Source organism: Natrix helvetica (assembly GCF_964273705.1).
Source record: "Natrix helvetica genome assembly, chromosome: Z".
In the NCBI taxonomy this organism is placed as follows: domain Eukaryota; kingdom Metazoa; phylum Chordata; class Lepidosauria; order Squamata; family Natricidae; genus Natrix; species Natrix helvetica.
In genome coordinates, this window is record NC_138554.1 from 18,535,881 (window position 1) to 18,558,843 (window position 22,963).

A 22,963-nucleotide genomic window follows, 5' to 3' on the forward strand; every position below is an offset into this window, starting at 1 on the left:
TGAAAATAGTATCAGAACTGTCACTAAGCTAAGAAAGAATAGATTCAGTCTCTTTGTTCTTTTTTTTTTAAAGATAAGAGTCTTTCCAAGGTCACGCTGAGCTTTCCCTTAAAGCTTCTGTTTAGTCTAAAGTAAATTTCCAGATACTGAAAGATTCCACAGAAAACAGCTGTTCAAACAAATGTATTTCTGCCTCTCACTGTTCTGAATTTTTAAGGGAAACGACTCTGTCGACGAACAATGTTTCAAGTCCACTAGATGGCAGTGTTAATTGTATCAACTCTCAATGCTTGCCTTCTTCCGTCTTAAAGATTTTTAAAGGCTTATCTTATAAACCAAATACTGCCATTTTCTAGAGTTCAATCTATCGCATAAATGTGTACCTAAATTAATGATTTCTCAAAAAATAAAACTGATTGATATATAATGGGATCGTATCAATTATTGTTATTGGATCATGATACTGGATTATTACCTAAAAGACCCATTTCCTTGCTATTGATGTTTTCAATGCAGCTTTTATCTCTTTGTTCCTCAAGCTGTAAATTACAGGGTTCAAACTTGGGGTCGCTACTGTGTACAGTAGGGCAAGAAACCTGTTGTCATCCTGAGAATTTGCTGAGTTGGGCTGAATGTAGGTAGCAGTGATAGTTCCATAGTACAGGAGAACAACAGTAAGATGTGAGGAACAAGTGGAAAATGCCTTGTGTCTGTTCGTGGCCACTGGCATTGTGAGAATAGTGGAGATGATGAGGATGTAGGTAAAGAGGATGAACAAAAGGGGGACCAACACTAATACCACAGTTAGTATGGCATTGGCCACTTCATTTTTGTAAGTATCAATGGAAGTCAATCTGAGAACAGGCATGATATCACAGAAGAAATGGTTGATTCTGTTTGACCCACAGAAGGGAAGGGTGAAGACAGAAATAGATTGCCCCAAACTCACAAAAGCACCAATGGCCCATGAGATGGCAGCTAGGTTAGAACATTTCTTGTCGTTCATGATATATGGGTATTGTAAGGGCTTGCAAATGGCAACATAGCGGTCATATGCCATAGCACAAAGAAGACAACACTCAGTGACATTAAAGAGAAGGAATAAGCACATTTGACACCCACAGCCCCAAAAGGATATGGTCTGGTTCTCTGATAACAAATTTACTAGCATCTTCGGGCTGATGGTGGAGGTGTAGACAATTTCCAAGAAAGACAAGTTCCAGAGGAAGAAGTACATTGGGGTGTGAAGGCTGGGACTGGCAATGGTGAGGATCAAAACCAGGCTGTTGCCCATCAAAGTCATGAGGTAGAATATTAGAACCAAGCCAAACACAAGTTCTTCCATAGACTTGAAATCTGAGAAGCCGAGCAGGAGAAATTCAGTCAAGCAGGACTGGTTGTCTTTTTCCATGGTATCATCAAGATGGAAGCCTGAAAACAAAACAAAAAAAGAACATTAAGGGGCTGCCACAAAGAAGAGGGAATTTATTTGTGATTATATTAGCTGAGTGAATCACGCAACCACTCTAGGAACTTTTCTCAGAACTCTGTAGTCCTAGGACTCACAATACACTTCTTCATGTGTGTATATATGTGTGATATTTTATATTGGTTGCCCTGTCATGTAATAATGTCTGTTATTCTTTCAGGGATTCTATAAATAATGAAAACTCAATAACAATTACAAACATTTTTACACATTTCCTTTAAAGTACATCCCTTCAACTTTGGAAACTTTGCATTCATAGTCCAGTATGGAAATGAAAAGTATTAGTGGTTAAAGCATCAAACTAGAAACTGGGAGACCGGGAATTCTAGTCCAGTCCAAGGAGCAAAGGCAGCTGGGTGACCATTGGCCAATCATTTTCTCTCAGTCTTAGGAAAGAGAGAAATGGAAAACACTTCTGTAAAAAAACTTTGGAAAAAAAACCCATTTGTCCAGGCAATCTCTGGGAATCAGACAGAATTGAAAGGAAGAAAAAAATGATAAGGGAAAGATTAGAGATTGGAGAAAAGTTACTTAAATCAAAGGAGGCTTAATTTCCCATTATATGTAATTTGGTTCCCTTACATACCACCAATGATCAGCTATTCCTGGCCTTTTCCATTGAGACACAGCATGTAAATTTACATGTTTGAAAGACTTCATGGTTAAAGCATAAGTGAAAAGCTTACAATAAAATTATCTTAATATTCCACTGAACATCCTCTGAAAATAAAAATTTCTTCTCATGAAGTTGCAAAAATCTTGCAAAGAAAATTGAAGAGATTTGTCCAGGAAGTGTCTGGAAATCAGATAGGATTGAACATAAGGAGGAAAAAAATAAAGGAAGGATTAGAGATTGCGGGGGAAAGTGGCTTAGATCAAAGGAAAATTAATTCTTAATGTTAAAGCATCACTTAAATGCTGACAATAAAACTCTCTTAATGTTTCACTGAATATCCTTTGAAAATAAAACTTCATAAAGTTACATAAAATGAAGAACCAAGTTATAAAGTATGATCTTACTTTGTCAAACCTTTTCTGATTATTTTTTAGAGAGAGGGGATATTTCTTCTTAAGGAAAGCCTGAAATTGAGTAATATTCGCTGGCAATGTAACAATCTGAATATTCCTCTACCATAGAAGAACCTTTATATATTCTTTCCTCTGGAAAATAAATGGTTGATATTATGGAGGCCGTTTATATAAACCCACTTCAAAGATGTTAAGGAGCCACTGGATCCTAGAGGATTCAAATCTCCAGGGAGACTGGAGACCTAAGTTCTCTAATAAGGTCTCATGACAGAAGCCCTGGAGATTTGGTAAAAGAATTCTAGAGGACAACTTGAACCAGAAGGAAGATTTTCTTGCTCTTCAGGAAAGCCTTGAAAATTTTTGTTCTTCCTTCATCCTCAGGAACAGGATCTTAGATCCTCATATGGGAGTTTTGAATTATATGGCAGGGAGCCTCAATCTTTTTAATTGCTGTTGCTTTTAGTTTTTATACTGCGTTAGCTATTCATTTAATTGGGTAAGATGGATAGCTATGTGCATTTGGCAAATAAAAGAATGAATAGCAATAGCACTTAGACTTATGCACCACTTCACAGTGCTTTTACAACCCCCTCTAAGCAGTTTACAGAGTCAGCATATTGCCCCCAACTATCTGGGTTGTCATATTACCAACCTTGGAAGGATGGAAGGCTGAATCAACCTTGAGCCAGTGAGACTCGAACTGCTGAACTGCTAGTAGCCAGCAGTCAGCAGAATTACCCTACAATGCTGCATTGTAGGCTGCGCCACCACGGTTTCTAAATGAAATGTTATAAAAATTAGCTAATCATTTTTTTGTTCACAAGACAAAAATATTATGAACTGTACAAAGATCTCAACCAGTGAGTGACAAAGGAAAATAGTTAGCTCTTCTAATGTAAATATGGCCATCCGTTACTCTTGCCTAAAGCTTCTCCCATTTTCAATAAATCTCTTTTTATTAGAAATGCTGGAGAATCTCATGAGAGAATGCGGTTCTATTTCTTTTTCTGGCTGTTACAACTCTGCTTCCTGGGACTTATGACAGGAACTGAACTCTTCCTCCTGGCCATCATCATCTATTATCTCCATGTGGCTTTATGCAACCCTTTGTGATACACGCTTACTGTGAAAGACTAAGGGAAACAACAGTTGCACTGATATGGAATATTTTCATGGACATCTGTGTCATTTAGGCTGCTTAATACTCTGTAATTTTTTGAAATTATTTTTATATTGTGTGACATCATGTGAACCCCTCTGATTTTCATATCAGAAGGATAAGGAAGTTGTTTACGGTGGATTATACACATAGCATACACTCTATTTACAATGTACAAAGAAAATATTGCTTTCGGTGGAGGTGCTTTTTTAAAGAGGCTATCTATGTCAAAATTAAACAGCCATCTCTCAACAGAGGGAGACTGATACAACATCATCTATCTCCAATCTACATCCCAGTCTTTTCAACAGTTCCAAGAAGGCCCCACACTAATTTGCACCACACAGGTGACCTTGATGTCATCGATAAATGTCCAGATGACCTTAACAACCTGTTAAAAGAATGCAAATATCCAGCAGGTTTTTGTTGGGCATTTTACCAGATAAGTATAAAAAGGAGAATACATATTTGATCCTACATGTATTAACTGCAGTTAGAATTGTATTTGCAAAACACTGGAAGAGTGAAGAAATCCCTAAAGAATGAAAATGTGATTTAAATTTGCAGAAATGGATAGACTAACACTTACAATTAAGGAAAAGGAAGAAACAGAATACTTTTTGACATGGGACTTATTTTATCAATAGCTAGTTAATAAAAACAGAAGTTAGAAACATGTTGAGATTAGATAAGGACTAATGATACAAGGGAGTTTTGTTAAAATGGACAAGCAATAGTATAATAATGATTACTATTATAATTACAGAACTAATACCAATGTTATGAATATGGTTGTAAACATTAGTATTATTTCCTAAAAAAATATTTATCCAGGCAATACACTGTTGAACTAAAAATGGAACTTTTATGTTATAAAATGAAATAAAAATTATATTAAAAAGAAATTGTACTATTAATTTTAATTTATATTCAAAGCTTAACTCTTTTTCTCAATGCTGTAAACGTTACTACAATTTAAGTTTCCTACTTGCTAAAACAAGAGCATCTGTATATAAATTGTCCATTCAAAATTTGAATAAATAGACAAATAAATAATGGCTTTATGGTTTAGAATAAGTTTGGTATTATTTCTCCTCTCGTTGCTGTGCAGTTACAATAAATTTAACCCCAAGATTCTTTTAATTGAAAATAGATATAATGTGGTTATTTATTTTCTGCTCAGTTGTTCTCCTGCTAAACAAATAGCTCAGAGAAGGTGAGAATGAGGCACAAGGTTTATTTTATTTTATTCATTTGTACGATTATTTTATTAAATACATAAATATCATAATATGTTGCTATTATATATCTTTTTGCAATTTACTCAAATTCTTGTATTGTAGTGCACTAATATGCATTTAATTTGAGGAAAACCTGATGAGACATTTCTTCTTCCACACACAGGATGCCAGAAATTAGAGGGAATATTTATACACAAAAGATCAGTGGGAATATTGGAGACGGTTTGCCCAATAATTTGGCATTAAATTGGGAGGAAGCTAGGAGTGGGTTGGGGAGGAGGACATAAGAGTATGTGGGTGTGTGAGTGAGTGTGGGTGTGCACAATATACATGCAAATATTTGTAAATATACATATTGAAAACAAATTGTCACATTCATAATGTTTATTCCTATGTTTTAGTTACATCTACTTCCTATCTGATTGTTGTGTTGATGCAATATCAATAATAAAAGAGATTTATAAACATATTTGGTTTAAGTCATATATCACTTGTGGGAATCCTTACAACGTCAGTTTCTACTTGATTTTGGCATCACTGTTCCAAGAAAATAACCAGACAATCCTTTTTCTTGCATTCAAATCATAATAATAAATTTAGCTTTCCTTTCAAGAGCCATAGTGGCACGGTGGTTAGAATGCAGTATTGCAGGCTAACTCTGCCCACTGCCAGGAGTTTGATCTCAACAGGCTCAAAGTTCCATCTGTAGGTGGATAAAATGAGGATCCAAATGACTGGGGGTAATATGCTGACTTTGTAAACCTTTTAAAGAATGCTGTAAAGTACTATGCAGCAGCATATGTCTAAATGGTACTGCTATTGCTATTCAGGACTCTCCCCTTGTTTAAAAAAATCAACCCCAGGATCTGAATGATTCTACTATTAAGACTAAAATCAGCCACTGCCATTTTCTTGAGTTCAATCTATCACAAAAATGTGTAGCTAAGATGATGATTTCTCAAAAAAATGAAACTGACTGATATATAATGGGATTGTATCAATTATTATTGGATTATGATACTGGATTTCTACCGAAAAAGACCCATTTCCTTGCTATTGATGTTTTCAATGCAGCTTTTAACTCTTTGTTTCTTAAGCTGTAAATGATGGGGTTCAAACTTGGGGTCACTACTGTGTAGAGTAGGGCAAGAAATCTGTTGTTGTCCTGAGAATTTGCCGAGTTGGGCTGTATGTAGGCAGCAATGATTGTTCCATAGTACAGGAGAACAACAGTGAGATGTGAGGAGCAAGTGGAAAATGCTTTGTGCCTGTTCGTGGCCACTGGCATTGTGAGAATAGAGGAGATGATGAGGATGTAGGTAAAGAGAATGAACAAAAGGGGGACCAAGACAAATACCACAGTTAGTATGGCATTGGCCACTTCATTTTTGTAAGTATCGATGGAAGTCAATCTGAGAACAGGCATGATATCACAGAAGAAATGACTGATTTTGTTTGACCCACAGAAGGGAAGGGTGAAGATTGAAATAGATTGCCCCAAACTCACAAAAGCACCAATGGCCCATGAAATGGCAGCTAGGTTAGCACATTTCTTGTCGTTCATGATATATGGGTATTGCAAGGGTTGACAAATTGCAACATAGCGGTCATATGCCATAGCACAAAGAAGACAACACTCAGTGACACTAAAGAGAAGGAAGAAGCATATTTGACACCCACAGCCCCAAAAGGATATGGTCTGGTTCTCAGATAAAACATTTACTAGCATCTTCGGGCTGATGGTGGAGGTGTAGCCAATTTCCAAGAAAGACAAATTCCACAGGAAGAAGTACATTGGGGTGTGAAGGGTGGGACTGGCAATGGTGAGGAACAAAACCAGGCTATTGCCCATCAAAGTCATGAGGTAGAATATTAGAACCAAACCAAACACAAGTTCTTCCATAGACTTGAAATCTGAGAAGCCGAGCAGGAGAAATTCAGTCATGCAGGACTGGTTGTCTTTTTCCATGGTATCATCCAGATGGAAGCCTGAAAACAAAAATGTAACATTAAGGGGCTGCCACAAAGAAGAGGGATTCAACATATTCTCCAAAGCATCTGAGGGGAGGACAAGAAGCAAGGGGTGGAAACTAATCAAGGAGAGAAGCAACTACTTGCCTCCAGAAGTTGTGAATGCTCCAACACTGGACGCTTTTAAGAAGATGTTGGATATCCCTTTGTCTGAAATGGTGTAGGATTTCCTGCCTAACCAGAGGATTGGACAAGAAGATCTTCAAGGTCCCTTCCAACTCCGTTGTTGTACTCTGTTCTATTCTAAATAAGGAATTAAACAATTCTTCTGAAGAATTAATAATAGTCATATAGCCTTTTGAAACTATATATTTTTCAAATGCAATTACTCAGAATTAGTAATTTGGATTAAATCCTTGGAAATAGGAAAGAAAGGCTGCAATTTTAATTTAGTGACCGGTTAATTTATTTGTGATTATATTAGCTGAGTGAATCACATAACCACTCTAGGATCTTTTCTCAGAACGTCTGTACTTCTCGGACTCTCAATTTGGTCTTTCAAGTGTGTATGTATGTGTGTATTTTTTTATTGGTTGCCCTGCCATAATAATTTTTGTTACTATTTCAGGGATTCTATAAATAATAAAAAATTCAATAGCAATTACAAACATTTTTGCACATTTCCTTTGAAATACATCCCTTAAACTTCGGAAACTTTGCATCCATAGTCCAGTTAGGAAATAAAAAGTATTAGTGGTTAAAAGCATCAAACTAGAAACTGGGAGATCGGGAATTCTAGTCCAGCCCAAGGAGCAAAGGCAGCTGGGTGACCATTGGCCAATCATTTTCTCTCAGTCATAGGAAAGAGACAAGCGTAAAACACTTCTGAAAAAAACCTTGCAAAAAAAAAACCATTTGTACAGGCAATATCTCGGAATCAGACAAAATTGAAAGGAAGAAAAAAATGGTAAGGGAAAGATTGGAGATTGGGGGAAAGTTACTTAAATCAAAGGAGGCTTAATTACCCATTATATGCAATTGTGTTCCCTTACATATCACCAATGATCAGCTATTCCTGTTACATGTTGAATTGCCTTTTCCACTGAGACACAGCATCTACATTTACATGTTTGAAAGACTTAATGGTTTAAGCATAAGTGAAAAGCTGACAATAAAATTATCTTAATATTCCACTGAACTTCCTCTGAAAATAAAAATATCTTTTCATGAAGTTGCAAAAAATCTTGCAAAGAAAACTGAAGAGATTTGTCCAGGAAGTGCCTGGAAATCAGATAGGATTGAATATAAGGAGGAAAAAAATAAAGGAAGGATTGGAGATTGGAAAAAAAGTGGCTTAGATCAAAGGAAAATTAATTTTCCATTAGCTGCAACTCGTTTCCATTGTATATTGTCAATGACCAGCCATCCCTTTAACATATCAAATTATATTTTTCAATTAGACAGGCCAATAAAACATACAACTTTAGGCATGTTGTGTCCCAGGATCAAAAGCCTTAAATATTAAAGCATCACTGAAATTTTGACAATAAAACTCTCTTAACGTTTCACTGAATATCCTTTGAAAATAAAACTTCATAAAGTTACATAAAATGAAGAACCAAGTTATAAAGTATGATCTTACTTTGTCAAACCTTTTCTGATTATTTTTAGAGAGAAGGGATATTTCTTCTTAAGGAAAGCCTGAAATTGTGTAATATTCGCTGGCAATGTAAAATTCTGAATATTCCTCTACCATAGAAGAATCTTCATATATTCTTTCCTCTGGAAAACAAATGGCTGATATTATGGAGGCCGTTTATATAAACCTACCTCAAAGATGTTAAGGAGCCACTGATCCTAGAGGATTCAAATCTCCAGGGAGTCTGGAGACCTAAGTTCTCAAATAAGGTCTCATGACAGAAGCCAAAGGACTCATCCTGGGGATTTGGTAAAAGAATACTAGAGGACAACTTGAACCAGAAGGAAGATCTTTTTGCTCTTCCTGAAAGCCTTGAAAAATTTTGTTCTTCCTTCATCCCCAGGGACAGGATCTTAGTAGATCCTCATATGGACATTTTGAATTATATTGCAGAGGGCCTCAATTTTTTTAAATTGCTGCTGCTTTTAGTTTTTATACTGCATTAGCTATTCATTCATTTGATTAAGATGGGTAGCTATATGCATTTGGCAAATAAATGAATGAATAGCTGTTAGATCAGGGGAATGAGAGGACAGACTCCAGACTGAAGGCAACAACAGCTCTTTATTATCAGACAAGTATGTACAATCCAGCAACTGTGAGGTCTGACAGCTCCCCTTTTATAGGGAGCTGTCAGGCCTCTCAACCAATCAGATCAAACCAGGCTTCCCGCCTAAAAGGAGGACTGGAGTGGAAACCACTGTAGCTATTGTGGATATCTAACAATAGCAATAGCACTTAGACTTCTGCACCACTTCACAGGGTTTTTACAACCCCCTCTAAGCAGATTACAGAGTCAGCATATTACCCCCAACAATCCTGGTTGTCATATTACCAACCTTGGAAGGATGGAAGGCTGAATCAACCTTGAGCCAGTGAGATTCGAACTGCTGAACTGCTAGTAGCCAGCAGTCAGCAGAATTACCCTACAATGCTGCATTGTAGGCTGCGCCACCACAGTTTCTAAATGAAATGTTATAAAAATTAGCTAATCATTTTCTTGTTCACAAGACAAAAATATTATGAACTGTACAAGGATCTCAACCAGTGAGTGACAAAGGCAAATAGTTAGCTCTTCTAATGTAAATATAGCCTGTTATTCTTGCCTAAAGCTTCTCCCATTTTCAATAAATCTCTTTTTATTTGAAACGCTGGAGAATCTCATGAGAGAATGCGGTTCCATTTCTTTTTCTCTGCTGTTACAACTCTGCTTCCTGGGGCTTGTGACAGGAACTGAACTCTTCCTCCTGGCCATCATCATCTATGATCTCCATGTGGCTTTATACAACCCTTTGTGATACACGCTTATTGTGAAAGACTAAGAGAAACGACAGTTGCACTGATATAGAATATTTTCATGGACATCTGTGTCATTTAGGCTGCTTAATACTCTGTAATCTTTTGAAATTCTTTTCATATTGTGTGACATTAGGCGTACCCCTCTGATTTTCATATCAGAAGGATAAGGAAGCTGTTTACGGTGGGATTATACACATAGCATACACGCTATATACAATGTACAAAGAAAATATTGCTTTCGGTAGAGATGCTTTTTTAAAGAGGCCATCTATGTCAAAATTAAACAGCCGTCTCTCAACAGAGGGAGACCGATACAACATCATCTATCTCCAATCTACATCCCAGTCTTTTCAACAGTTCCAAGAAGACCCCACACTAATTTGCACCACACAGGTGACCTTGATGTCATAGATAAATTTCCAGGTGACCTTAACAACCTGTTAAAAGAATGCAAATATCCAGCTGGTTTTTGTTGGGCATTTTACCAGATAAGTATAATAAGGAGAATACATATTTGATCCTACATGTATTAACTGCAGTTAGAATTGTATTTGCACAACACTGGAAGAGTGAAGAGATCCCTACAGAATGAAAATATGATTTAAATTTGCAGAAATGGATAGACTAACACTTACAATTAAGGAAAAGGAAGAAACAGAATACTTTTTGACATGGGACTTATTTTATCAATAGCTAGTTAATAAAAACAGAAGTTAGAAACATGTTGAGATTAGATAAGGACTAATGATACAAAGGACTTTTGTTAAAATGGACAAGCAATAGTATAATAATGATTACTATTATAATTACAGAACTAATACCAATGTTATGAATATTGCTGTAACATTATTATTATTTCCTAAAAAATAGTTATCCAGACAACACACTGTTGAACTAAAAATGGAACTTTTATGTTATAAAATAAAATAAAAATTATATGAAAAAAGAAATTGTACTATTAATTTTAATTTATATTCAAAGCTTAACTCTTTTTCTCAATGCTGTAAACGTTACTACAATTTAAATTTCCTGCTTGCTAAAACAAGAGCATCTGTATATAAATTGTCCATTGAAAATTTGAATAAATAGACAAATAAATAATGGCTTTATGGTTTAGAATAAGTATGGTATTATTTCTCCTCTCGTTGCTGTGGAGTTACAATAAATTTAACCCCAAGATTCTTTTAATTGAAAATAGATATAATGTGGTTATTTATTTTCTGCTCAGTTGTTCTCCTGCTAAACAAATAGCTCAGAGAAGGTGAGAATGAGGCACAAGGTTCATTTTATTTTATTCATTGGTACGATTATTTTATTAAATACATAAATATCATAATATGTTGCTATTATATATCTTTTTGCAATTTACTCAAATTCTTGTATTGTAGTGCACTAATATGCATTTAATTTGAGGAAAACCTGATGAGACATTTCTTCTTCCACACACAGGATGCCAGAAATTAGAGGGAATAATTATACAGAAAAGATCAGTGGGAATATTGGAGACGGTTTGCCCAATAATTTGGCATTAAATTGGGAGAAAGCTAGGAGTGGGTTGGGGAGGAGGACATAAGAGTATGTGGGTGTGTGAGTGAGTGTGGGTGTGCACAATATACATGCAAATATTTGTAAATATACATACTGAAAACAAATTGTCACATTCATAATGTTTATTCCTATGTTTTAGTTACATCTACTTCCTATCTGATTGTTGTGTTGATGCAATATCAATAATAAAAGAGATTTATAAACATATTTGGTTTAAGTCATATATCACTTGTGGGAATCCTTACAGCGTCAGTTTCTACTTGATTTTGGCATCACTGTTCCAAGAAAATAACCAGACAATCCTTTTTCTTGCATTCAAATCATAATAATAAATTTAGCTTTCCTTTCAAGAGCCATAGTGGCACGGTGGTTAGAATGCAGTATTGCAGGCTAACTCTGCCCACTGCCAGGAGTTTGATCTCAACAGGCTCAAAGTTCCATCTGTAGGTAGATAAAATGAGGATCCAAATGACTAGGGGTAATATGCTGACTTTGTAAACCTTTTAGAGAATGCTGTAAAGTACTATGCAGCAGCATATGTCTAAATGGTACTGCTATTGCTATTCAGGACTCTCCCCTTGTTTAAAAAAATCAACCCCAAGATCTGAATCATTCTACTATTAAGCCTAAAATCAGCCACTGCCATTTTCTAGAGTTCAATCTATCACATAAATGTGTAGCTAAGATGATGATTTCTCAAAAAAATGAAACTGATTGATATATAATGGGATCCCATCAATTATTATTGGATTATGATACTGGATTTCTACCGAAAAAGACCCATTTCCTTGCTATTGATGTTTTCAATGCAGCTTTTAACTCTTTGTTTCTCAAGCTGTAAATGATGGGGTTCAAACTTGGGGTAACTACTGTGTAGAGTAGGGCAAGAAACCTGTTGTTCTCCTGAGAATTTGCCGAGTTGGGCTGTATGTAGGCAGCAGTGATTGTTCCAAAGTACAGGAGAACAACAGTGAGATGTGAGGAACAAGTGGAAAATGCTTTGTGCCTGTTCATGGCCACTGGCATTGTGAGAATAGTGGAGATGATGAGGATGTAGGTAAAGAGGATGAACAAAAGGGGGACCAAGACAAATACCACAGTTAGTATGGCATTGGCCACTTCATTTTTGTAAGTATCGATGGAAGTCAATCTGAGAACAGGCATGATATCACAGAAGAAATGGCTGATTCTGTTTGACCCACAGAAGGGAAGGGTGAAGATTGAAATAGATTGCCCCAAGCTCCCAAAAGCACCAATGGCCCATGAGATGGCAGCTAGGTTAGCACATTTCTTGTCGTTCATGATATGTGGATATTGTAAGGGCTTGCAAATGGCAACATAGCGGTCATATGCCATAGCGCAAAGAAGACAACACTCAGTGACAATAAAGAGAACGAAGAAGTATATTTGACACCCACAGCCCCAAAAGGATATGGTCTGGTTCTCTGATAACACATTTACTAGCATCTTCGGGCTGATGGTGGAGGTGTAGCCAATTTCCAAGAAATTAATTTTAATTTTAATTTTAATTTAATTTAATGCTTCTAGACCGCCCCCTCTCCCGAAAGGGACTCGGGGCGGTGTACAGTTCATACAAAATATATCAGATACAATAAAATTAAGTATGTACAATTGACAGTTGACATGGAGGAGGTAAGAATGACATTAAAAGAACTGTACAAAGCAGATTAAAATAAGTTCAAACCCCTAAAAACAAATACAGTGAATTAAAAAACCCCTAAAATAACCAGATATAGTGCGTTTGCCAGGAGGGACAGTTGAATTATGCCAGGCCTGCTAATCGGAACAGGTGGGTCTTCAGTTTTTGCCGGAAGGAGCGGAGGTCAGAAGTGGTTCTAATGTCGGGGGGGAGGTCATTCCAGAGGGTTGGGCCCATCACAGAGAAGGCCCTACTCCTCGGTGTCGCCCGCCGGCATTGTCCAGTGGATGGCACCAGGAGAAGTCCCTCCCTGTGTGAGCGTATTGGCCGCAGGGATGTATGTGGGAGGATGCGATCCCGCAAGTAACTAGGTCCCGTGCCATGGAGCGCTTTAAAGATGGTAATCAGCACCTTGAAACGCACCCGGAAAACCACAGGTAGCCAATGCAGCTCGCGCAGGAGAGGTGTTACGTGGGAGTACCTCGTACTCCCCATCACAGCCCGCGCGGCTGCATTCTGAACTAACTGCAGTCTCCGGGCGCGTCCCAAGGGCAGCCCCATGTAGAGAGCGTTGCAGTAATCCAGGCGGGACGTCACCAGCGCATGAGTGACCGTGCGTAGGGCATCCCGGTCCAGTAGGGGGCGCAATTGGCGCACCAGGCGAACCTGGTGGAACGCCCCCCTTGCCACGGCCGCCACATGGTCATCCATTGACAGCCGGGCATCAAGGAGGACGCCCAAATTGCGCGCCCGTTCCACAGGGGGCAACTGCTCGCCCCCTATGGCCAGCGATGGAATCAGCTGGCTGAATCGAGGTGCCGGTAGCCACAGCCACTCAGTCTTGGAGGGGTTGAGTTTAAGTCTGTTGTCCTCCATCCAGACCCCGACGGCCTCCAAACACCGGGACATTACTTCGACAGCCTCGTTGGGGTGGTTTGGAGTTGAAATATACAGCTGAGTATCATCAGCGTAGAGGTGATACTCAACCCCAAAACCACGGATGATCTCACCCAGCGGCTTTACATATGTGTTGAACAGGAGAGGCGAGAGGACCGACCCCTGTGGCACCCCACAAGTGAGTGGCCTCGGGGTCGACCTCTGTCCCCCTGTCAACACACATTGCCTCCGGTCGGAGAGGTAGGAGCCGAACCACCGCAAAACGGTACCTCCGACTCCCATCCCCTCCAACCGGCGCAATAGGATACCATGGTCGATGGTATCAAAAGCCGCCGAGAGGTCTAATAGGACCAGGATAGAGGAGCAACCTCTATCTCTGGCCCTCCAGAGATCATCAACCAACGCGACCAAGGCTGTCTCTGTGCTGTGCCCAGGTCGGAAGCCGGACTGGCGTGAGTCTAGATACTCGGATTCGTCAAGGTGTCGTGGAAACTGCTGGGCCACCACATTCTCAACAACCTTCGCTAGAAACGGAAGGTTGGAGACTGGACGATAGTTAGCTAGCTCCATTGGGTCGAGTGAGGGCCTCTTAAGTAAGGGCCTCACCACCGCCTCTTTCAAGGCGGTTGGTAAGGATCCCTCACCCAATGAGGCATTCACCAGGCCCAGAAGCCAGCCTCGTGTCACCTCCCAAGATGCCAGTACCAACCAGGAGGGACACGGGTCCATTAAACATGTGGTGGGTCGCAGCCGTCCACGCAACCTATCTAAATCCTCGGGGGCAACAGAATCAAACTCCTCCCAGGATGGTCTCACAAGACTCGCTGTTGGCGGCTCGTCTGGTCCACTGAGTGGGGCCCATCCGCTCCGGATCTGAGCGACTTTGTCCTGCAGATATTCCCCAAATTCCTCTGCTCTGCCCTGTAAAGGTGCCCCCTGCGTCCCCTGTGACAAGAGGGAGCGGGTCACCCTAAACAGGGCAGCAGGGCGGTTATCCGCGGACGCAATAAGGGTGGCACAATATCTACGTTTGGCCGCCCTTAATGCCACCAGGTAGGTCCGCAAGTAGGATCTTACCTGTGTTCGATCAGATTCGGAGCGTGAGGACCTCCACCTGCTCTCTAGACGTCTCCTGTGACGCTTCATCACCCTCAGCTCCTCGGTATACCAAGGAGCCCGGGTGAGTCGCTGCCGCAGGAGAGGTCGCAAAGGCGCAATCCGGTCCAAGGCCCCAGCCGCCGCCCTATTCCAGGCGGCCGCTAGGTCCTCCGACCGAGCGCGGGTCAGGGCTACAGGTAATGGCCCAAGCTCCGTCTGGAACCTATCCGGCTCCATCAGGCGCTTGGGGCGGTACCAGCGTGGACCGTCTGGTCCCGCCTCCTCGCGGTGGGGGGTAGCGCCAGGGAAGTTAAGCCGGAGACATGAGTGATCTGACCATGACAGGGGTGTAACAGTAAAATCCCCTCTACCCAGATCACTCGTCCACTGCTCAGATACAAAGACAAGGTCCAATGTGTGGCCTCCTTCGTGTGTGGGGCCCTGAATTAACTGGGTCAGGCCCATGGCTGTCATGGAAGCCATGAACTCCCGAGCTACCTCAGATGCTGCTCCCGTCGACGGCAGGTTGAAATCTCCCATGACCATAAGCCTGGGGATCTCAACCGCCGTCTCCGAGATCAGCTCGAGGAGCTCGGGCAGGGCTGCTGATGTATAGCGAGGAGCCAAGTATACAATCAGCAAACCCAACTGCCTCCGTGGGCCCCATTTCACACCAAGGGACTCACACCCGGATATCTGAGGAACAGTGAACTCCCTCGGCTCTAGACCTTCCCGTATAACTACCGCCACCCCACCACCCTTACCCAGGGCCCGAGGCTGATGGAATGCACGGAAACCTGGTGGGCACATTTCCACGAGGGGTAAACCACCCTCGTGGCCCAACCAGGTTTCCGTTATCCCTGCAAGGTCTAGCTCCCCCTCAGAGATCAACTCATTAATGAGGGGGGCCTTGTTGGTTACGGACCTTGCATTGCAAAGCATCAGCCGTAGGCCCGGGCTCTGTAGTTCCTGGCCACCTAGGTTGCGGGGGTTGGTACAGACGACCGGGCATAGCCAACAACCGCGGTCTCCCAACCGACCTTGAGATCTTCTCTTGTCCTCGCATCCCCCCCTCCCCGCGACCGTTGTAATCAAACAACCCTCTATTGGAATCTCTTGTTCCCTCTCCCCCCCCGCTCCGCTCACTTCCTTCCCGGACTCACCTGTCCGTCCAGCACTGGCACTGGCGCCTCTCCCGGCCTGGTTATCACACCCCCCCTCCCTGGAACCCCTTAATAACAATAAAAAACTTTTGGATAAAAAGCCCCTCAGCCTCCGTTTCTTCCACCTCTCGGGGTTCACAAACCCGTCATCAAGGCAGGCCCTTGAGAGAGCCAAGGGCCATACCTGCGAGAGCGGGGCCTCCCGCAGGCGGAGCAGGTCTAGCCTTGAGTAAATTAATGAAGTATTAAAACCCAATTGGGTAAGGGTGCAGATGGTAAAAATTAATAGTTAATAGCCGGAGGCTGAGATGTTACTGGGGAGCTGGAGGGGAAAATGTTCCAAATATTTCCGGGACGTGAAGGTGAAGCAGGTGGAGATATCATAAAATGAGGTGACAGTCCAAGGTGGATTGAAAATAAATGTAGTACAGATGTGGGTTCCTTAGTAAATGAGGGGTGGCCTTCTAAGCCCAGCTGTTTTTGGTCTTAGTCTGGGCAGTCAGTTGGGCTCATCCATGGCCCTAACACGGGTCTTCAGTGACCTCTAAGGTTCCAGGTCATCCCCAACCATTATTTAGGTCTTCTTCTTTCTACTGGTTCCCCAACATCCTCACCTTGACCCCCCCATCCGGCGTCTCAGTTCTCAGTTCTCTTAACATTTGCAGCAATTTGGGAAAAGCTTCCAAAATTATCAGGATTCTCAAGACACCAGAGCAAGTTCCTAGGAGCATGGGGGCAGCCAAGATATGGCCAGCTGTTATGGGGGAGTCCCTGGGAGTCCCTGGCTGCGGTTCTTTCCACACACCCAATACCGCAGCCATCTCCCAGTGCCGCTCCCTGTTGCCTCCCCATTCTGCTCACCACTCGATGTCCTCTGGTGTTTTTTAGCGTTGTAGGGCGGCTCCAGAGGTTCCATTGTCTCCCCATCCTCTCTGGTGCCGCTGGCTTGCCTTTCCTGGTGCTGTCTTGCCTTTTCCCCTTTCCACTTTCAAATTTCGCGCCGCGCTTCCGCCGTCGCCGCCGCGCTGCCGCCGCCGCCGCCATTGCCTCACAGCTTCCTTTCTCGGCTGCTCAGCTCCGCTCCGCTCCGCTCCGCTCTTGTTTGCCTCCAAGCTTCTCCGACCACCCCTGGTGGACTAAAATAAGCCCCAAACATGCCAGGGTGGTCGGGCTATCCAAGTCTCAGCTCCCCGTTGCCATGGGGGCTGGCGGCAACCTCCTACCCCTATCGGGCGCTCCACGGTGAACTAGGAGCTCAAACAGGCGACCGCCATCGCCGGAAGCTCCTCCTCAAATTCCACAGGAAGAAGTACATTGGGGTGTGAAGGGTGGGACTGGCAATGGTGAGGATCAAAACCAGGCTGTTGCCCATCAAAGTCATGAGGTAGAATATTAGAACCAAACCAAACACAAGTTCTTCCACAGACTTGAAATCTGAGAAGCCGAGCAGGAGAAATTCAGTCATGCAGGACTGGTTGTCTTTTTCCATGGTATCATCCAGATGGAAGCCTGAAAACAAAAATGTAACATTAAGGGGCTGCCACAAAGAAGAGGGATTCAACCTATTCTCCAAAGCATCTGAGGGAAGGACAAGAAGCAACGGATGGAAACTAATAATAATAATAATAATAATAATAATTTTATTTGATTAGCCGCAACCCTCTCCCGAAGGACTCGGGGCGGCGTACAATCAAACAGATAAAAAATACACATAAGACAAACATATATACAAGAGAACAGAGACATATACATATGTGCATGGAGGAGGATGGACTTAAGTGAAAGACAGTTAAAAATACAATTTAAAATCCCCTAATAAAATTACCAAATTAAAAAACCCATCAGGAGCGTTACGAAGTTATGGTCGGGCCAGGCCAGCTATTTGGAAAAGGTGGGTCTTGAGCTTGACACGGAAGGAGCGGAGGTCAGTAGTAGTCCTAATATCCGGGGGGAGGTCATTCCACAGGGCTGGGCCCGCCACAGAGAAGGCTCTGCTCCTAGGCGCCGCCCCATGGCACTGTCTGGTAGACGGCACCTGGAGAAGTCCCTCTCTGTGCGAGCGGATGGGTCGTAGGGATGTATGGGGCAGAATACGATCCCGCAGGTAACTAGGTCCTGAGCCATGGAGCGCTTTAAAGATCGTAATCAAAACCTTGAAACGCACTCGATAGACCACAGGAAGCCAGTGCAGCTCACGCAGGAGAGGTGTCACATGGGAGTACTTGGTACTCCCCATAATCACCCGCGCGGCCGCATTCTGAACCAACTGCAGTCTCCGAGTGCATTTCAAGGGAAGCCCCATGTAGAGAGCGTTACAGTAGTAATCAAGGAGAGAAGCAACTACTTGCCTCCAGAAGTTGTGAATGCACCAACACTGGAGGTTTTTAAGAAGATGTTGGATATCCCTTTGTCTGAAATGGTGTAGGATTTCCTGCCTAACCAGAGGATTGGACTAGAAGATCTTCAAGGTCCCTTCCAACTCCGTTGTTGTACTCTGTTCTATTCTAAATAAGGAATTAAACAATTCTTCTGAAGAATTAATAATAGTTATATAGCCTTCTGAAACTATATATTTTTCAATTGCAATTACTCAGAATTAGTAATTTGGATTAAATCCTTGGAAATAGGAAAGAAAGGCTGCAATTTTAATTTAGTGACTGGTTAATTTATTTGTGATTATATTAGCTGAGTGAATCACACAACCATTCTAGGATCTTTTCTCAGAACTCTGTACTTCTCGGACTCTCAATTTGGTCTCTCAAGTTTGTATGTATATGTGTATTTTTTTATTGGTTGCCCTGCCGTAATAATTTTTGTTACTATTTCAGGGATTCTATAAATAATGAAAATTCAGTAATAATTACAAACATTTTTGCACATTTCCTTTGAAATACATCCCTTCAACTTCAGAAACTTTGCATTCATAGTCCAGTTAGGAAGTAAAAAGTATTTGTGGTTAAAAGCACCAAACTAGAAACTGGGAGATCGGGAATTCTAGTCCAGCCCAAGGAGCAAAGGCAGCTGGGTGACCATTGGCCAATCATTTTCTCTCAGTCATAGGAAAGAGACAAGCGTAAAACACTTCTGAAAAAAACCTTGCAAAAAAAAACCATTTGTACAGGCAATATCTGGGAATCAGACAGAATTGAAAGGAAGAAAAAAATGGTAAGGGAAAGATTGGACATTGGGGGAAAGTTACTTAAATCAAAGGAAACTTAATTTCCCGTTATATGTAATTTTGTTCCCTTACATATCACCAATGATCAGCTATTCCTGTTACATGTTGAATGGCCTTTTCCACTGAGACACAGCATCTACATTTACATGTTTGAAAGACTTAATGGTTAAAGCATAAATGAAAAGCTGACAATAAAATTATCTTAATATTCCACTGAACATCCTCTGAAAATAAAAATATCTTCTCATGAAGTTGCAAAAAATCTTGCAAAGAAAACTGAAGAGATTTGTCCAGGAAGTGCCTGGAAATCAGATAGGATTGAATATAAGGAGGAAAAAAATAAAGGAAGGATTGGAGATTGGAAAAAAGTGGCTTAGATCAAAGGAAAATTAATTTTCCATTAGCTGCAACTCGTTTCCATTGTATATTGTCAATGACAAGCCATCCCTTTAACATATCAAATTATATTTTTCAATTAGACAGGCCAATAAAACATACAACTTTAGGCATGTTGTGTCCCAGGATAAAAAGTCTTAAATATTAAAGCATCACTGAAATGCTGACAATAAAACTCTCTTAACGTTTCACTGAATATCCTTTGAAAATAAAACTTCATAAAGTTACATAAAATGAAGAACCAAGTTATAAAGTATGATCTTACTTTGTCAAACCTTTTCTGATTATTTTTAGAGAGAAGGGATATTTCTTCTTAAGGAAAGCCTGAAATTGTGTAATATTCGCTGGCAATGTAAAATTCTGAATATTCCTCTACCATAGAAGAATCTTCATATATTCTTTCCTCTGGAAAACAAATGGCTGATATTATGGAGGCCGTTTATATAAACCTACCTCAAAGATGTTAAGGAGCCACTGATCCTAGAGGATTCAAATCTCCAGGGAGTCTGGAGACCTAAGTTCTCAAATAAGGTCTCATGACAGAAGCCAAAGGACTCATCCTGGGGATTTGGTAAAAGAATACTAGAGGACAACTTGAACCAGAAGGAAGATCTTTTTGCTCTTCCTGAAAGCCTTGAAAAATTTTGTTCTTCCTTCATCCCCAGGGACAGGATCTTAGTAGATCCTCATATGGACATTTTGAATTATATTGCAGAGGGCCTCAATTTTTTTAAATTGCTGCTGCTTTTAGTTTTTATACTGCATTAGCTATTCATTCATTTGATTAAGATGGGTAGCTATATGCATTTGGCAAATAAATGAATGAATAGCTGTTAGATCAGGGGAATGAGAGGACAGACTCCAGACTGAAGGCAACAACAGCTCTTTATTATCAGACAAGTATGTACAATCCAGCAACTGTGAGGTCTGACAGCTCCCCTTTTATAGGGAGCTGTCAGGCCTCTCAACCAATCAGATCAAACCAGGCTTCCCGCCTAAAAGGAGGACTGGAGTGGAAACCACTGTAGCTATTGTGGATATCTAACAATAGCAATAGCACTTAGACTTCTGCACCACTTCACAGGGTTTTTACAACCCCCTCTAAGCAGATTACAGAGTCAGCATATTACCCCCAACAATCCTGGTTGTCATATTACCAACCTTGGAAGGATGGAAGGCTGAATCAACCTTGAGCCAGTGAGATTCGAACTGCTGAACTGCTAGTAGCCAGCAGTCAGCAGAATTACCCTACAATGCTGCATTGTAGGCTGCGCCACCACAGTTTCTAAATGAAATGTTATAAAAATTAGCTAATCATTTTCTTGTTCACAAGACAAAAATATTATGAACTGTACAAGGATCTCAACCAGTGAGTGACAAAGGCAAATAGTTAGCTCTTCTAATGTAAATATAGCCTGTTATTCTTGCCTAAAGCTTCTCCCATTTTCAATAAATCTCTTTTTATTTGAAACGCTGGAGAATCTCATGAGAGAATGCGGTTCCATTTCTTTTTCTCTGCTGTTACAACTCTGCTTCCTGGGGCTTGTGACAGGAACTGAACTCTTCCTCTTGGCCATCATCATCTATGATCTCCATGTGGCTTTATACAACCCTTTGTGATACACGCTTATTGTGAAAGACTAAGAGAAACGACAGTTGCACTGATATAGAATATTTTCATGGACATCTGTGTCATTTAGGCTGCTTAATACTCTGTAATCTTTTGAAATTCTTTTCATATTGTGTGACATTAGGCGTACCCCTCTGATTTTCATATCAGAAAGATAAGGAAGCTGTTTACGGTGGGATTATACACATAGCATACACGCTATATACAATGTACAAAGAAAATATTGCTTTCGGTAGAGATGCTTTTTTAAAGAGGCCATCTATGTCAAAATTAAACAGCCGTCTCTCAACAGAGGGAGACCGATACAACATCATCTATCTCCAATCTACATCCCAGTCTTTTCAACAGTTCCAAGAAGACCCCACACTAATTTGCACCACACAGGTGACCTTGATGTCATAGATAAACCTCCAGGAGACCTTAACAACCTGTTAAAAGAATGCAAATATCCAGCTGGTTTTTGTTGGGCATTTTACCAGATAAGTATAATAAGGAGAATACATATTTGATCCTACATGTATTAACTGCAGTTAGAATTGTATTTGCACAACACTGGAAGAGTGAAGAGATCCCTACAGAATGAAAATATGATTTAAATTTGCAGAAATGGATAGACTAACACTTACAATTAAGGAAAAGGAAGAAACAGAATACTTTTTGACATGGGACTTATTTTATCAATAGCTAGTTAATAAAAACAGAAGTTAGAAACATGTTGAGATTAGATAAGGACTAATGATACAAAGGACTTTTGTTAAAATGGACAAGCAATAGTATAATAATGATTACTATTATAATTACAGAACTAATACCAATGTTATGAATATTGCTGTAACATTATTATTATTTCCTAAAAAATAGTTATCCAGACAACACACTGTTGAACTAAAAATGGAACTTTTATGTTATAAAATAAAATAAAAATTATATGAAAAAAGAAATTGTACTATTAATTTTAATTTATATTCAAAGCTTAACTCTTTTTCTCAATGCTGTAAACGTTACTACAATTTAAATTTCCTGCTTGCTAAAACAAGAGCATCTGTATATAAATTGTCCATTGAAAATTTGAATAAATAGACAAATAAATAATGGCTTTATGGTTTAGAATAAGTATGGTATTATTTCTCCTCTCGTTGCTGTGGAGTTACAATAAATTTAACCCCAAGATTCTTTTAATTGAAAATAGATATAATGTGGTTATTTATTTTCTGCTCAGTTGTTCTCCTACTAAACAAATAGCTCAGAGAAGGTGAGAATGAGGCACAAGGTTCATTTTATTTTATTCATTGGTACGATTATTTTATTAAATACATAAATATCATAATATGTTGCTATTATATATCTTTTTGCAATTTACTCAAATTCTTGTATTGTAGTGCACTAATATGCATTTAATTTGAGGAAAACCTGATGAGACATTTCTTCTTCCACACACAGGATGCCAGAAATTAGAGGGAATAATTATACAGAAAAGATCAGTGGGAATATTGGAGACGGTTTGCC

The 22,963-nt window shown here is 40.3% G+C and overlaps 2 protein-coding genes across 2 annotated transcripts; both read right to left on the minus strand.

Annotated features, from left to right (window-relative positions):
• Window positions 1–475: 475 nt before the first annotated feature.
• On the minus strand, window positions 476–1,411 carry LOC309401335 (olfactory receptor 10AG1-like; the record flags this gene model as incomplete). Its single annotated transcript, XM_081970402.1, has 1 exon — window positions 476–1,411. The coding sequence occupies one exon, from the start codon at window positions 1,409–1,411 to the stop codon at window positions 476–478; it is 936 nt and encodes a 311-aa protein (XP_081826528.1).
• Window positions 1,412–5,930: 4,519 nt separating this feature from the next.
• Window positions 5,931–6,887, minus strand: LOC309401336 (olfactory receptor 10A4-like; the record flags this gene model as incomplete). The annotated part of the gene is made up of 1 exon (XM_081970403.1): window positions 5,931–6,887. One exon carries the CDS (start codon window positions 6,885–6,887, stop codon window positions 5,931–5,933), a length of 957 nt encoding a protein of 318 aa, XP_081826529.1.
• Window positions 6,888–22,963: the final 16,076 nt, after the last annotated feature.